This window comes from Alosa alosa, chromosome 8 (assembly GCF_017589495.1).
Source record: "Alosa alosa isolate M-15738 ecotype Scorff River chromosome 8, AALO_Geno_1.1, whole genome shotgun sequence".
NCBI lineage: Eukaryota > Metazoa > Chordata > Actinopteri > Clupeiformes > Clupeidae > Alosa > Alosa alosa.
In genome coordinates, this window is record NC_063196.1 from 28,799,398 (window position 1) to 28,817,420 (window position 18,023).

Sequence of the window (18,023 nt, forward strand, 5' to 3'; positions counted from 1 at the left end):
GTTTTCATAATTCTTTACATGGATGCTGTTAATGAAGCATAATTTGATATAAGTAGCCTATGCCTGATCTTTATGCTAATATTCTAGGCAATCCATATGTTTTCAGTTTCAAAACGAATTACTTGTAACCTAACCAGGCCTTCATCTAAAGGCCTTCTTCTAAAGGTATTTGCATCCATGTTTAACTGCTTGTTGCTGACTGTTTTTGGCATAATAAACCGGACAGGAACATCTCTCTCTCTCTCTCTCTCTCTCTCTCTAGATATATAGATCTCTAAAAGTTTTAATATATGTTTTGTGGTCAGCTGTGATGCCATGATTTGATCAATGACTGCTTTTATAGGGGGACATCCACCCCTGTGTCATGCTGTCAGGCCCACACGTCATGCTGTCAGGCACACACATGCTGTGCACACATTTTGTGGCAGAATATTGCTTTGATATTATTATAATATTGCTTTGCTTTTATTTTTTATATTTTATTTGTATATGTTATTTATTTTATTTATAAAAACCTCTCTCTTTATTATTATTAAAATATGCTTTATTTTATATTTTATCTTTAAAAACCTCTGTCTCTCTCTGCCCCCCACACACATACCTCTCTCTCTCTCTCTCCACATACACACACACACACACACACACACACACACAAAATGTGTGTCTTGTACAATGATTTTTAGATTTCTGTTTTGTAAAACTTGAAAAATAAAGTACGTTTTGGCTTTGGAAAAGTAATTGTTTCACTCATTATACAAATAGTCTATGCTGTTTAGGCTGTGGCAGGTTACAGCGACTCTGGGGCACCTTTTTAGGCATTGGGCTTCTTTTGGGCTTCTTTTTGAGGTGAGAGTTGCTTATTTGTCTCGCGAGAGTTGGCAACACTGGTGGTCTGGGGACCACTGGTGGTCCGCAAGCTATCCCAAGTGGTCCGCGAGCAGACGTACAGTAGGTAAAAAAGGTAATGAGGTAAAAAATAATATAGATGAGTTGTTTGCAATATTGAACCAACTTGTATGTAAATCCAAACAATTCTGTAACACTGCCTATGTAAGATATGCCAACTTAAATCATATGAATCCTCTGACACAATAAGTAAGGTGCAAAGACAATTAGCAAGCTGTTTAAGTGGTCCTTGGTCTGAAAAAGTTTGAGAAACACTGGTCTTACCTACTAGTAATTACATAATAAGTTACAAAATATATAATCTTTATATGAATTCCAAAATATATGAAATTGAAGCATGACATTTAGCCATAATCTTCTGTGTGTATGTGTGTGTGGAGGGTGGAGCAGAATTTAGGATGTTCTATAGATGTTCTCAATTCAATTTCTATCTAGCCTATTCCATGTTTCCATTATCTACCTCCAAAACAAATGTGGATAGAATGCACAAACTGGAAATACTAGAACACTTTCTAATGGTGTGTTAAATTATCAGGAGAGAGACTACAGCCTTTGACTTTTTCCAAAAGGGAAATGCAGATATAGTTTACAAAGCAGAGTGATTATTTTATTATTACTACTATGCAGTCTCTTACTGTGAAAAAAACAGCAATAAATAACCTTTAAAGATCAAAACCTCTAAAGAATGTGTTTGTGTGATTTTATTCATTAGTATTGTTGTGAAAAATATTCACGCAAAATAATCGTAATAATTGTAAAATTGTAATTATTCTTCAGACAATTATCGTACCACCAAACTCTCTAATCGTGACATCCCTACCACAGACCTCAGGTTACAGAATTTGGTTACTTTATGCTGTTATTTTGCTATTCACAAAACACCAGATGTGTACCGACCCGGCACAGCAACTTGCTTAGTCTATATTAGAGGCAATGCGACCTGCTCAGAGTGTGGCAGAAGTGGCGTTCGCCCTAGTTCGCCCCGAGTTTATGTGCCCTCAAAATGATTTTGGAAATGCTATGTTAAGGCAAACAAAACTCTACAAAACTCTTTTGGGGGCCTTTAAAGGCTCAGTACAGCTCTGGTTTAAAATTGATACTGTGGTGTAATCACTACCTATGGCCAGCATGACCAGGTGGTTCCTCTTCATGTTCCTGAAGCGCACCTTCTCGCATTTGGCCAGCTGAGCCCACTCCGTCTGGGTGAAGTACACTCTGAGCTCATCAAAACTCTCATAGGATGGGACCACATACAGTATGACTCACAGATATACAGTAATGCAGCAGTGACTGCATTTGAGTGTGTGAGAGAGTGACTGTGAGTGCATGACTGCAGAAAGAGATAGTGAAACTTGCTATAGCAGTTTGGTAAGTTATAGCAGTTTGGTAAGTTTGGTAAGTTATAGCAGTGTTAAACCTACTACTTCAATACTTAATTTACCTCATCAGATGAACTCATGGTTGGATGTGTTTCTCAGACTTTGCTGTCACAGGTAAAAAGCTGGTGAGAAAAAAAACAACACTTTAAATAGTACATACGGTTACAATTATAGCACAAAAGTAAAGGTTATATAATAAAATACATTTTAATAATAACTTCACACTTAAAACTATTGAGCCACAAATGCTGTCAAAGTTTCCTTCAACTTTATCAAATGTTCTCTCTAATGGTTCTCAAAGTGGTGACCCATAGCCAAGGGGTCCACAAAATAATTTGCTTGAAATTATAAAGTAGAGGTTTATTTGTTCCTACCCACATTAACATTTAACTTCTCTTAGGTCATAAAGAACCATAATGTTACTGCTTATCTTGGCCCAGATAGCAAATAGTAATTGAAACGATGTTAAATCAACATCCTGCTGTCAACGATAAAGTCATTGAATCAACGTCGAACTCTGATGTTGATTCTTCATCATGTTGCACCCTCTATTATCATTGAAGCAACGTTGAAATCATACCTAGAGATCAACAGGATTTCAATGGTATTTCGATTACAATGGATATTGAAACAATGTTGAAATCCCAGCATATCAACGAAACTTCAATGGTAGGCTATTTTAGTATAGGTTTAATCTGAAGGTCTAAATTAATATATTACAAATATTATTAGGCTATTTTAATCCTGCTTTATCGACAGCCAGGATATGGGCTAGCAACATATAGAACAGAGAAATTATAGCAGATCTTAAGGCTTTAGCCTAGACTAGCACAATTATGACACCCCACGCATTTTTTTTTAACAATAGTTTTTATTGTATTGTTTCTTTTTTTTTTTCTTTTAACGCTAACTCTGCGTCGGTCGTCCAGCTCCTCCAGCTCAGTCTGGGGCGTAGCGCAGCCACTTCTGCACAGCTTGTGCGAATTCATAAGTATTTGCCGTACTCAGTCGTTGAGTCAGTGCATCTAAAATAGAACACAAGCAAAAGTACACTTCAGTTTAACATTACTATGCCTGTGAATGATATAGGCTACACTTGATAACCTAGGCCATGTAGAAATGTAGAAAAAAAGTGTGTGTGTGTCTGTGGCACAGCTATCCCAGAGACTTTCTGGAATAGAAACTAATAGAAATGCATGGTGTTAGTTTGTACTAATAGAAATGCATATGGTGTTAGTTTGTAACGCAATATGGCACACATATCACACCCCTTCCGCGGCAAAAGTCGACATGTGAATAGCCTACATTGAGCCAATCATGTGCTGTATTGTGAATACATTGAGCCAATAATGTGGTGCTGTGAAGATATCGTGCCAATCATGTGTTGTGATCTCGCCGCTGCAAGATTGGTGTTGTGAAGCATTATGTACGCGCATTTCTGCCTAAAAGGACTTTGTTCCTAATAGCCTAATTTAATTTGAGCGCGCCCATGCTTTCCACTCATGCCCTTCAGCTGGACAAATGACGTCACCACAGGCCCACGCGCCACTCTCTTCTCTAAATCACATGTTACGTGTGTGATCCATGGTGTGATCACTCTTTGATTAGCGCGAAATTTAACTGTCACATGTGTGTGCTGGATGATGCTGGTTCGATATTTTTCCACTCTGGTCTGAAGAGTCACTGAGGTAATTTGTGGCAGAAGGGACACCACAACAAACTTCGCATCTGGAAACATTAACTGGTAAGTCTTATCAGAACAAAGGCAACGTTTAATATGTGAATGTAGCCGTTTTTAACATCAATTTTGGAAAAGTCTGTCAAATAGGCCTAGCTTAGGATGAAATTATTTGACAAACACGTAGCCTAGGTTAGGCTACCAGTGTTATGATCTAAGGCTCCAATTTGTGTGGAGTGCTTCTCCCTTCTCACCAGAGGAACAATCTTTTAATTTCTTCTGTAGGTTGTGTGTCTATCCAGTGTTACCCAATTTAGAGAAATAGCCTAGCTGAGGTAGAGATTCGCCTGCCAGATGTGATTCGGCCTCAGGTTAGCCCTTTCTTCAGACGAACTACAGAAAAGCGAATTGGCCGAATTAGGAGCAGGCTTCACTCATTCCCATTTTCGTTTAAAGGCCAACGCACATCGGTTCAGTCAAACTGGGCTACTTGTCGAGTTGTGCTACCAGTCGCACCTTGCCGCCACCGATTAGATTACGAATCAGTTCTATTTATTTGGCGCTGCTATTTAAAATCCATTATTTTCCAGTGTTTGCCAGTCAAAAAACGTCTGCGCTGATGTGCGTGGCAAGTGTGCCACTGTGGATGCTGGTGCCCACGTGAGTGCGCGGTCATTAGGCACGCACATCTGCGCCGAAGTTTTTAACTGGCAACAATGTATTTTATGGAGCGCCGCCGACAAAATAGAGCTAAATAGTAGGCTATACACGACGGCAGCGGCAAAGTGCGACACTGGTGTGCGGAGTGGTAACGACACACAAGACAAGAGATGCATAAATGAGCGGCGTAATTGCCAGCGTACCCGTTACACCAATAGACAAGACAAAATGAAAAAATGATCAACTAAATAAATAAGAAATTCCCTGTTGCATAGTCCAATTGGTTGTAAATTGAATAGGATGGGGCAGAAGTGTGAAGCTTGAGTTTATTTACTCAATTGAGGGCATACTGTTTTACTGCACCGCATTCATACTTAAGGAGAATAACTTACCAAACATGCATTTGCAGAGAGCCATTTCTTTAAAGGGCCGCTTCTGTTTGGCCACATCCTTGTTCTTCTTGCCAGCCCAGTTTAGGCCTGAGGCCAGCTCATTGGTCATGCTGTATGCCCGCATGCGCCGGACCCTGATCTCCAGGGTGGTCCCCCCAATAACTGTGAAGCGGGCCACCTATCAAAATAAAAAAGTAACTATTCAGTTTAAAAAGTAAACAATTTAAAAAGGCTCTTTTTCAAAGATGATGTAATGTTGCTCTATGTAGGTTACAAGGATACAAGGATACAAGGAAGTTTATTGTCACATGCATATAGTTACTGGAAGTAAGAAATGCAGTGAAATTATGTCTGGTGTCAGCCTATGCATTAATGGGGTAAAAAGCAGTAGAAGAGGGGTTTAGTAGATTAAGTGGCAAGGGCTGCATAAAAGGTGGGGGAGGATTGGGATTGGGTGGGGGGCACCAACAAGGAGCACAAGGTTTGTCAATTGTCAAGTCTAAATTTAACTGAGATTGATAAAGATGTGCCAAAACAGACATTTTTGAATGGGATGTATTAAAGGGTGATTTGTTTGTATCCTCGTCTGGGATGAGCTTAAACACAGATAGTTTAACAGATTTGTTAAACAGTTTAACAAAATTGTGCAGTCAGGTACAGTGTTTCCCAGAGAATTGAATTCCATTTGTGGTGGTTGTTTTGCAGAATTAACTTGAATAGAACAGTTTTTAACAAATTAGCACAGCGTGGTTATGATGCTAATCAGATGTAAGCACAATTTAGTGCAATCTGGAAAATCATTGTGTGGTGGTCAATGTTGATATTGTGGTGGGCCGCCACAAATAAGTCAATGTATGGGAAACACTGAGGTAAGTTCAATCAGAAAAATAATGTGACCACTATTTAATCATTAAATAATTACCATTGCCTTTCTAGCCTCCTGGGACTGGAGTATCACCTCTGCGTTCTCCAGCTCCTCCATACAGTGTAGAGGCAGTTGCAGTGGCTCTTCAGTCAAGCCCACCACCCCAGCACTTTGGCCACACCTACAGGACTGGCGGAACTCTCTGAAGTCCTGCCGCAGGTCCCTCACCTCCTTAGTCAACTCTGTGACCGTGGTGAGCAGTTTCTGCAAGGTTACATCTATTGACAGGAATAACAAATAGTTTTGGGTTGAGTGCAAGCATTCCTTTATTTTGCAATGTAAAGAAGCGTAAAATAAAGAAATTAAGAGTTTGGTTCCAAAACGCTATATCTCCATTTTAAAAAACATTAAAAGCTCACGTTCTGTAATTGTGTAGTTAAGGTAATATCAATCAAATTGCTGTTTTGTTGTTTTGATTGAGTAACGAAAAATCAAATAATACCCAATTACAGTTCTACTGAAATTACTTGCAAAACAAAATGTAAAATGATTTATGAAAATGAATGAAAATGGTGGATATAGCGTTTTGGAACCAAACTCTTCAAATGGTCAATCTAATTTCAAATATACACAAGGGATGTTAAATGCTATAGGTAGGGGATTCACCCCAGCAACCAATCATAATATTTAATGCACAGTTAGTTTTTAACTGTCTCTATCTTCTGATAGAGAATGCAAACCACTGTAATTTTTAGGTATTTCAATGCACAGGGCTATTCCGTTCATATATAAATGGAATCCTATGATAATCCCAAGGCACAACAGTTTTGCACTTGCCTTTTAAAAGCTGCCTGGCGGAGTCTCTTGAGTCTGTGACAAATATGGAAGAAACATTTTTGTATCTATATGACTGGGTATAGGTATTTGGAATAACATGAAACTCTCTTTTCTAAAACATACCTTCTGGAGAGAAATTGGGTGCACACCGAGGGGTACCAGCAGAAGCCACTGGCACGAATGACTGGAGGGGCATCTGAAAATCTTCAGCAGAGAAGGTAATGGGTTGGCTGTTGGGGTAGGGCAGCGGAGACTGGCAGCTGGCTGGGGTGGGCAGAGTCTGGTAGATTCCAAAAATAATTCAGTGGAAATGCATGGATTCCAGTTGCTGCTACTGGAAGAAACTGGAATCCATGCATTTCCACTGAATTATTTTTTGAATCTGATCCCTTATCATACCAGTTCATTCTTACTGGATTGCTCGACTTATCGTGACTAAATTCAAGATGGCTGCAAACGCTAAACCGCGGAAGATACTGTCTGTATAAATCGCCTTGTAAGTAAACTACCAGTGCTTTTCAAAGTTCTCAATGTCTCATTTTTAAATGTCAGGGCCCTCGGAAGTCTACCAATGAAGTGTGGAGATACATTGAGCCGTAGTAAATGGGTGTAAAACAGATATTTATTTGCATGGGTAGCCCACGTCGAAGCACCACCACTATTGAAAAAGCTGTTGGTAGCATCGGCTAACAGCGCCAGATTTTTGGAGTGCAGGGACAAGCCGAGATGGGCTATGAGACATACGTTCACACTCGGTATCATGTTTCAATACACTTTAGGTCAATATCACACCGGAATTCTCCTTTAACGTTAACGTTAACATCAGTTAGAATGCCAAGGTAAAGTTAGTTAACGGTTAACTCGATATTGTAAGCATTTTGGTTAAACCCTAGTAAACAAACAAAGTTTAAAGCTAAAGTTGACAATGTTCATTTAAGTTCAAAATCACCAACCTTCACAATGATACCAATGGCTCATGTAAGGATGCTGTTCATTCCGCGCTCGCTCTGTGTTGTGTCAGAGGGGTCTGGTTGTGTGTAGGCCAGGGGTATCAAACTCAAATGAGCTGGGGGCCAATTCTGCCAACATCATCTGATTGGAGGGCCGGCTATTTCTGAAAATGCAATGTTCTTTTTTTCAAATACCACACAAAACTGCAAACAGAAAGTGCAAGTGTTTTTATCTAGTTTTAGACACCTGCTAGCAACCTTAGCTTATAAATAAAATAATGAATATAAAATAATAAATATTAATACAAATGATAAAACAAATGAAAAGCATAAAACAGGTATGTGTGTTTCACACACCAAATAAAAAATATTTTCCTCTCATAACCTTTTTAAACCTGGCAAACTATAGGCGTCAGGGTTAAGAAAGCAACACCATTGGATTTTTATATCAAAATTTCAAAAGGCCATGGCTTGAAAGTGGTCAGAGATAAAGTCCTACTGTAAATGTAAAAATCTTTGAGTAAAACAAAAGTTTATGAAGGGGGGTAAATTTACCCATCTAATTTGCTACTGGATGGCAAGCACCTCAAATTATGCACCTTTCAGTAAATAGGCTACTGGATGAACATATTTGAGCAGGTTTACTTTCCTTTTTTCATATTACCCACATAACAAATTAACAGGAAAACACCTAAGATGTATACCAACACCTAAGATGTATATGGTTTCTAAACCACAAGGCCTACAATAAAGTATTCTGGTCAAATCAGTTCCTATCGCGGGTAATCTGAGTACCCAGAAGTTTGCATCATATTGCGGGTGACTTTGTAGTTTAGAGCCCTATTTCTACTAGCCCTGCTGTCTGTACCACGTCCATTACGGACACTATCATCACGATTAGCACTGCAACCTCCAAGCTATGTTGGGCAGAGGGTCGAAATAAGCATGGTATACCTTATATATGCTTAGTGGACACCGTCGTATACACGCAGACGCACCTCCATTCAATAGACGATCGATCATAATCTCCAAAAGGATATTCTCCTTCAGATTTAGAATAGGTGAATAACATAGCCTACCTAAGACTTCATCACACGTAAACGTTTTTCAACATTTGGTGTAGGCCTATTTCTGCTTAATTTCTGCTTCAATTTATGCAACACTATGGCCTGCATCGCTTCCGCGTCATTACAAATGCACGTCTTTGTGTTTCTCACGTGTAATAGGCTACAAGTATTTCCTGAAAACTTTGCGCAGCGATTTTGGGTTTGAATGAAGCTCTGGATGTCTAGCACATAGTGGAGCAGAGCAGAGTACAAATGAGATTTGTCACCGTACTTGGAACTATTGTCTATTTTAATCAGTATCGTTGTTTGTCGCAATTAAAAAGTCTCAAGGGCCGGATTACGTTATTATTTTGACATACGTCGCGGGCCGGGTGTTTGAGACCCCTGGTGTAGGCTATAGAGCTGGTAAGTCCCGCCCTTTCCGCTATCCCCGCTGGACCTCTAGATTGAAAAATCGTTAAAGAGCAGTTTGCAGGTTGAATTTATAACTGAATTAATGCTTAATCTTGTCTGAAGAGGTCTTTTAAAAACACATGTGTAGACATTACTATGTAACACAAAACCTAAAATAGAAATTTTGATGAAAATGTGCTTATTTTAAGCTAGGATAAGGACTATATGACGTAGGCCGAGGCAAATAAGAGCTCACGTTCAGCTCTCTCATTGTGGATGTAGATGTAGTTAGAGCAGTAGTGAGAGACATAGCGAGAGATAGAGAAAGTTTTAGATAAGAGTTTTAAAGAAGTCATAATGGTCAATTATTGTGTTTGTGCTGGTTGCATTCATCTTTTAACTTTTACATTCAGGAAAGTGTATTCAATAACCTTGGTCAAGCAACTGTACAGCCTACTTTTAAACATGTTAAACACATTTACATGTTATTAATTTACTTGTAGTAACATTGGATTTGCTGTTATTGTTGTGAGACAGTTAGAAGCTAACGTTAGCCGTTCCCATGATACCGTTAACCAGAGAATGTCTAATAAGGGGAGAACTGCCACTCTCAGAAAACTTCCGGTTTCTGAACTGGTTGCAGTTCCTTCTGTGGTTCCACATGAGGGCCATTCACGAAAGTGCAGAATGCATGGAGGTCTATGGAGCTGTACCCCTCAAAAATCCACTTTTCTCGATATAATTTTTTTTTCAAGTAATTGGAGTATTGTATCTCGAAAGGGGAGGCAAAGAATATTTTTAAAGTCACTTAATTGTTCTTAAAAGCCTTTCAAATGTGTCAATGACGCCATTCATTAGCACAATGCTAAGCGCGTGTTATGTGCACAACGACCCAACCTGTAAGAAATCAAAAGACATAAGTACTGCTCATTCAACTTTTGACCTATAACCCATGTTGAAGTTATACAAACTACAATCAAATCTGAGATTTGTCAACGACAATCAGGTGAAAGAGACAATTTTAGCCGTCTAGCTCCATTGACTCCCATTCATTCTGCACTCATGGCGATCGCCCCCAGTGGAACTCTGGTGGAACTGCATCCAAAATTCGGTACAATGGGACTTAATACGGAGTGGCAAGGCTCTCCGTAGACGGGCTCTGCGTTAACGTTAGATGCTAGTTCCCACGTAGCCTGGGTGTTCCCATGCTGCCTTGCGCGCGATTTGATTCACGCTGCTAAGGCAGCCTGGAAACTACCGCCCTAATTTTTGCCTCAGATAGGGAACCAATCACAGAACAGGGGTAAAAGCAAGACGATGATGAGCTATGCACAGACGCATTTGATAGACATCCGTGGCACCCAATAAACGGATCTGGGCATTTTTTTCAAATACGAGAAAATGAACGTTTGGTTCCCAGACCACTTCTCATTGAGAAGTGGTGGCGCTAGCCAGGCTAGTTCCCACGATGATATTCCTGCAGCTCTGGTAGCCTGTTATGGTTAATAAGGATTATATAATTAGAACAAGAAATAGCAAATACCTGCCTATTACGAAACAAGATTGTGGTTTAGATTAAAAACATTCCATCTTATATAAGGATACTGTTTGTGCAACTGTTATGCAACATTTACTGGAAGTCATGAGACCGAACTGTCAGAGACTAAGAGTGAAACTGAGGAGGAATGGCAGTGAAAGTAAAACCAAACAGGGCTTAGGAGAAGTGGAGGGGTTTACAAGAAAAGGAGGCAGAACCAAAAGTGAAAGCACACATAGAACCAAAACAAACGCATACTCTGCCTGGCAACGGATTACACATAGGACCTGGTCACATGTATTCTGCCTAGCAACACACATTTTTTAATGTTTAAATGGGAAAGGTTTTCCACCAATATCTCAAGTCCCAAAACGTTCTGATTGGCTAAAAGGGGCCCGGTGACGTTCCTGGTGATAGGAACGCCCCTCGGGGCAACCATACAACTTTACAATCACACTGTATCATAGTGTTAATGTGTTGAGTGAAGCTAGACATGTTTCGAATATTTTTGTTACCATGTGTGTTTATTCCTGCCGTTACAAAAACTAGCATCTCAGCTAATGTTATGTTGCGATTAGAGCTAGCTCACGTCACAGGTGACATGTAGTTTTTCTCGTTATGTCTTTTCCACAACTGATAGCCGAAGAATCATATAATATACTGTCAAACTCGTAACATGACAAATTATATTAAAAATTCACAGACAACAGATGGCAACAGACACTTTCATGGCACAATTCAAACGGGACCAGAAAATAATTATTTTCTCACATTCACTTGCATTGACGATTTTTCAATCTAGAGGTCCACTGGGGGTTTAGCGGATGGGCGGGACTTACCAGCTCTTGTGTTGACAAACTGACCGAAGTGTCAGAGACTAAGAGTGAAACTGAGGAGGAATGGCAGTGAAAGTAAAACCAAACAGGGCTTAGGAGAAGTGGAGGGGTTTACAAGAAAAGGAGGCAGAACCAAAAGTGAAAGCACACATAGAACCAAAACAAACGCATACTCTGCCTGGCAACGGATTACACATAGGACCTGGTCACATGTATTCTGCCTAGCAACACACATTTTTTAATGTTTAAATGGGAAAGGTTTTCCACCAATATCTCAAGTCCCAAAACGTTCTGATTGGCTAAAAGGGGCCCGGTGACGTTCCTGGTGATAGGAACGCCCCTCGGGGCAACCATACAACTTTACAATCACACTGTATCATAGTGTTAATGTGTTGAGTGAAGCTAGACATGTTTGAATATTTTGTTACCATGTGTGTTTATTCCTGCCGCTACAAAACTAGCATCTCAGCTAATGTTATGTTGCGATTAGAGCTAGCTCACGCCACAGGTGACATGTAGTTTTTTCTCGCTATGTCTTTTCCACAACTGATGTTTCAAGAATCATATAATATACTGTCAAACTCAGAACATGACAAATTATATTAAAAATTCACAGACAACAGATGGCAACAGACACTTTCATGGCACAATTCAAACGGGACCAGAAAAATAATTATTTTTCACATTCACTTGCATTGACGATTTTTCAATCTAGAGGTCCACTGGGGGTTTAGCGGATGGGCGGGACTTACCAGCTCTTGTGTTGACAAACTGACCGAAGTGTCGGTTAAATAACCCGGTTCGTGTCACTGAGCCGGGAGAATCGAGTGCCAAACGTCAATAACCGACTCAGTGTACCCAGAGTCACAAAAAAATTGGTACATATTTTACTCAGGAGTCGGGACAAATGCCGGTACGCCGCCCGGGCGATTCAGTCGACATAAATTGTACATTTTCAGAAAGCTGATGATGTGAGGATGCCATTTCACCCCCATGTTGAGGGGGCACAAGACTTAGTTTTCTCAGCTCAACAACTTGAATGTCACTATACCATACCATTGTTTATGACGCGGTTGGCACATGATGATGCCCTACGCCGCCCGGGCGATTCAGTCGACATAAATTGTAAATTTTCAGAAAGCTGATGATGTGAGGATGCCATTTCACCCCCCGATGTTGAGGTGGCACAAGATTTAGTTTTCTTAGCTCAACAACTTGAATGTCACTATACCATACCATTGTTTACGACGCGGTTGGCACATGATGATGCCCGTAGGCCGCCTGGGCAATTCAATCCGCATAAATTGTATATTTTCTGAAAGCTGATGATGTGAGGATGCCATTTCACCCCCATGTTGAGGGGGCACAAGACTTAGTTTTCTTAGCTCAACAACTTGAATGTCACTATACCATTCCATTGCTTGTGATGCGGTTGGCACATGATGATGCCCGTACGCCGCCCGGGCGATTCAGTAGACATAAATTGTATATATTCTGAAAGCTGATGATGTGAGGATGCCATTTCACCCCCATGTTGAGGGGGCACAAGACTTAGTTTTCTTAGCTCAACAACTTGACAACAATGTCTAATTAATTAACAGCCTAATAAACAATAAATAATGCTATACAAATCATATAACACATAAGAAGCTTCATAAACTAAACGTATTTTTGAACATTTAAACAGTTTTTTCCTAATAAATGATTTATTTCACATAGGTTTATGATATAGGGTTAGTCAAATCAAAAGTTTGTTTCATTATTCTGAACGATCTCCATTAAACCCAATGTGGTTAGCGGGACTTTTATTTTGAAAACTCTTAGCCGCCTTTGCTAGCAATAGATACATCCGGCATGAACATTCTATTTTCGCTAGGTTCACGCTGCTATCAATACCGTTTACCGTCTATGGTTTTTCCTAGTGATGGGGATGAGACCGCCTATGCCGAGTCCGATTCAAGACCGAGTCTTTGAAGGGTCGAGACCGAGTCCGTTGGTTTTGAAATACAGTCGAAGTCGAGTCAAGACCGAGTCTTTGAGGAAGCAAGTCCCGAATGAGACCGAGTCCTTTAGGAGTCTAGACCGAAGTCGAGACCAAGACCATAAATTATTTAATATCACCCCAGTTAATAATCAACAGTTAGGCCTACAGACTAAGCTAGATTGGGAATTGTTTAGAGGAGCAGTCTTAATGTCTTAATATGGTCTATGTTTTCACTATCATTAAAAAAATCCCTACCACATGCATCATCTTCTTCCTATTTTTCTAAATTGCTTCAACAGTGCTGCTCTGTCATCAACATGTTAAGCCCTCCCTGACTTTTTTTTATCATAGTTAAGACATGCAGAGCAAATTAAAATTTTCTAGTGGTATAAATTAGTAGGCTTAGGTACTTTATAACATTTTCCAATATTTTCCCATTTTAAACATTTTGACAATACACTAGAATTCAGTATCTTTTAAAACGTTATTCCCCCATAACACACATAAACATTACACCCCCCTCCCCTTCCACAAACACACACACCCAAATACACACACACACATCACACTATGTCACACTGCTGTTAACAAATATTCTATGTTATTAAACCCACCCCCAGTCCCCAAAACATGAACATGTACAGTGGGGAGAATAAGTATAAAATATATTCCTCTTAAATATATTCCTCTTTTTAGTCAACTGTAGCATGGGTTCAAATACTTATTCTTCCCACTGTATATCTTTTAAACACACGGCAGGCAAGAACAAACTGCGCTTTGAGATGGGACCGATGTGGTCTCATAATGAACACTCTAAAACAAGTGCAACAGGCACTGAAGACAGGTCTTGGTCCCCCTCCCCATTACTGGCCACTAAACCATTTCCTCAAATCCCCACTCCCACCCAACACCCTTTTGCAACCAAACCATTTAGCACCCCACATCCCCTGGACTCACACAGACACACACTCTTCATTTAGCACCCCACATCCCCTGGACTCACACAGACACACACTCTTCATTTAGCACCCCACATCCCCTGGACTCACACAGACACACACTCTTCATTTAGCACCCCACATCCCCTGGACTCACACAGACACACACTCTTCATTTAGCACCCCACATCCCCTGGACTCACACAGACACACACTCTTCATTTAGCACCCCACATCCCCTGGACCCCACATCCCCTGGACCCCACATCCCCAGCACCCCACATCCCCTGGACCCCACATCCCCCACCCCCACATCCCCTGAACTCACACAGACACACACTCTTCATTTAGCACCCCACATCCCCTGGACCCCACATCCCCTGGACCCCACATCCCCAGCACCCCACATCCCCTGCACCCCACATCCCCTGACCCCACATCCCCTGCACCCCACATCCCCTGGACCCCACATCCCCTGCACCCCACATCCCCTGGACTCACACAGACACACACTCTTCAATTAGCACCCCACATCCCCTGGACCCCACATCCCCTGGACCCCACATCCCCTGGACCCCACATCCCCAGCACCCCACATCCCCTGGACCCCACATCCCCTGCACCCCACATCCCCTGGACCCCACATCCCCTGCACCCACATCCCCTGGACCCCACATCCCCTGCACCCCACATCCCCTGGACCCCACATCCCCTGCACCCAACATCCCCTGGACCCCACATCCCCTGCACCCCACATCCCCTGACCCCACATCCCCTGGACTCACACAGACACACACTCTTCATTTAGCACCCCACATCCCCTGGACCAGCACATTTCTCAACCTCTGCAACCAGTGTTTCTGTGAGACATGAGGGCATGAGCACGTCATATCAAATGTTATGTAAACTAGAGATTATGATCACGCTGTGTTATGTTAAACATGTTAAATGTAATCTTGGAATAACAACACTGTTGTAGGTTATTACCCTTTGCACTCTGTGGAAAAATGTAATACACCCAGTTTAATATGTTCTGGTAAGCAAATATGATAACGAATTTACAGTAAGTTTTCATACATCAGTTTATGTACTAACCTTTCAGTGATTTTTTCAGGTCCTCTCTGTATCGCTTCTGGTATGCTGCAAGTGTCCCCTGCTTGCACGCCACATCGAGATCCACCCAATTTAGGCCAAACTGTGGGTCCAGCATTGTGGAAAGGGTGTAGATTTTGTTGTTGAATGGTCCTCCTTCCCAGTTTTCCCAGCCATGTCAAACTGTTCAAAAATCCTGGAAGTTGCCAGTGATCCCGGTAGTGCCCTTTGGCGATGGGTCTACACAGGATATGAGTTGTTTCACATTTTATTAAATGGGTGTTCAGGTCAAGAACAGTCGGCACAATGATGCTGATAGTTACCACTTTTTCCCTCTGTTGCTAGTAGCCTCAGCAAAAGGAGTAAGAATTGAGGTTGTCTCTGAGTTGGTTCCACTCACGTATGGAAAAACAACTTCTGAAAAAAGTCGCTAAGGCACATTTCGTCAATGTTTTGTGATCCAGAGAAGTCAGTGCTTGTAGCTGTTTAAATGTACTATTCCATGTGGTGTTGTTCGCTGCAGGTACAGTTTTTGTTGTTCCACACATGTGCTTTCAAATGTCTTTGAAAGCCGAGCTGGTGTGCAAGAGGGTAGAAAAGCTTGAGATGCTTTAGCAATGGCAAGACTAATTGATTTGACCTCTTTCATTCCATCTGAGACAACTAATTGAAGAGAATGGGCAAAACAAGAAAGCCTCTCCCCTGATAGCCCAAGTTCTGTGTCCTCATCAGTGTCCTCCCATAACTCCTCATCATCAAGGTCATCCTCGCTTGTGTCAGGAGGCTTGCTGCAGGGGCATTTGCACTTTGAAAGCGATTTCATGTTGGCTGCATTGTCTGTTATAATATAACAAACTTTTTGCGATGCCATATTCTTCAAGTATTTCCTCAAAAGCAGCAGAAATCCTTCACCGCTGCCGGCCCTGAAAACCGGCGGGCATTCAAGCAGGTACGGTTCAAGCACACAGGATCCATTAGAGCAGTGTACTGCATGAGTGATAAGAAAAGGACCGCAGTCTGGTGGTCAGACCAGATATCAACGGTTACAGAGACAGATGGTTGACTCTGCAATCTTTCAACAATAGTCTGCTTCACTTGGTTCACCAGTACTGGGATTCTTTCTCGGAGATAGTGCTTCTCGAGATGGGGGTGTATTTTGAGTCCATGACTTTCAGAAATTTTCTAAAGTAACAATCCTCCACCAAAGCCAGAGGCAGTGCATGCCAATTACCAAGTCCTTAATGATGGATGCATTAATTGCTTGCTGCCGAGGGATTTAGAACTGTAGACCGAAACATTGGAGAAGCATGCAGATACTGATGGTTGTGCAACGCCAGTTTGGTCTTGTGCTGCCTTGTACTCCAGGAACCTGTAAGAGAGAGGCAACATCCACAAATTATTATATATCTATTATATATCAGCATGTTTTAAAATTCATAATGTTCTCTATTATAAACTATTAATTGTAAAACTATATAATGTATAATTTATACGCTTTAAAGGCATAAGCTCTTTTTACTGTCTGTTGGAACTAGGTCACCTTCATTTCTAATCCAAAATAGCCTAGGCCTAGCCTAACACATGCAAGGTGATTTCCACATTCCTGATGTGAAAGAAAATGACCAAGGACAGCCTATTATTAATATTCAAAATTTGTAATATTTAAATTTTGTAACTACCTGTAGCTTACCTAGCCAGCCCACAACCCCTTTCACTGCAGAGCTTATCTTAATGGTGGAAATTATATTAGGCTACCTACTCGAAATTATCAGCCGATGTCTACATACTGCTGAATGTTGTAACAAAGGCTTTTACTGTATGTAACAATATTAATGTAGATTAACAATTAAAACAAGATGGCAGATGTTGTAGATCTTGACTAATTTTAATAATCAACAAATGTATGTGGACATTAGAGGAAGCAGTCTCTTTTGTTGTCTTTACACACAAGCACTAAAATAACCTCCCCTATGTAGCCTAATGATATATAATTCAAGTAATATTCAACTCCATTACCCATACACTGAGTGCCCTAATCAAGACAACATATTTTATTTAAATTGTTTTGGTGTTAGTGAAAAAAAGATACAGGGTTATATACACATTACATATACAATATTTACTGTAGGCTATAAGCTGTGAATATTAAAACATTTAACATAGATACAAGCATATAGCCTATGTGGTTTTAAAACATAGTCATTTAATAGTAGTTAAAGAGTAAAAACTGAAAACGTAATCATTTTAAAAAGCAGCAGCTAGAACCAAAACATTAAAGACCTGGCCCTTGGTTGAAATTGGTTAAATGGTCCAGTAATTCATCAAAGGCTCTCTCCAAAACAACACCCTCGCCCGGGCCATATTGGACACACATGCCCCCTCCACTTTTCTGACTCCAAGTGATGTCTCAAGCTTCGCCAGCAAAGCCTGAGACGCTTCACATTAGCGAGTCTGACTCAAGGCAGAGCAGGCGAAATTTTTACTGGCTGTCGTGGATTTCCCTGGGCTA

At 40.8% G+C, this 18,023-nt stretch overlaps 1 protein-coding gene across 1 annotated transcript; it reads right to left on the bottom strand.

The window, feature by feature from the left end:
- Positions 1-3,199: 3,199 nt before the first annotated feature.
- On the bottom strand, positions 3,200-15,584 carry LOC125298904. Its single transcript, XM_048249821.1, has 7 exons — positions 15,518-15,584; positions 7,671-7,831; positions 6,841-6,921; positions 6,718-6,750; positions 5,938-6,158; positions 5,016-5,193; positions 3,200-3,310 (listed from the first exon to the last, which is right to left on the bottom strand). Exons 2-7 carry the CDS (start codon positions 7,693-7,695, stop codon positions 3,225-3,227), a joined length of 624 nt encoding a protein of 207 aa, XP_048105778.1. The 5' UTR covers positions 7,696-7,831; positions 15,518-15,584; the 3' UTR covers positions 3,200-3,224.
- Positions 15,585-18,023: the final 2,439 nt, after the last annotated feature.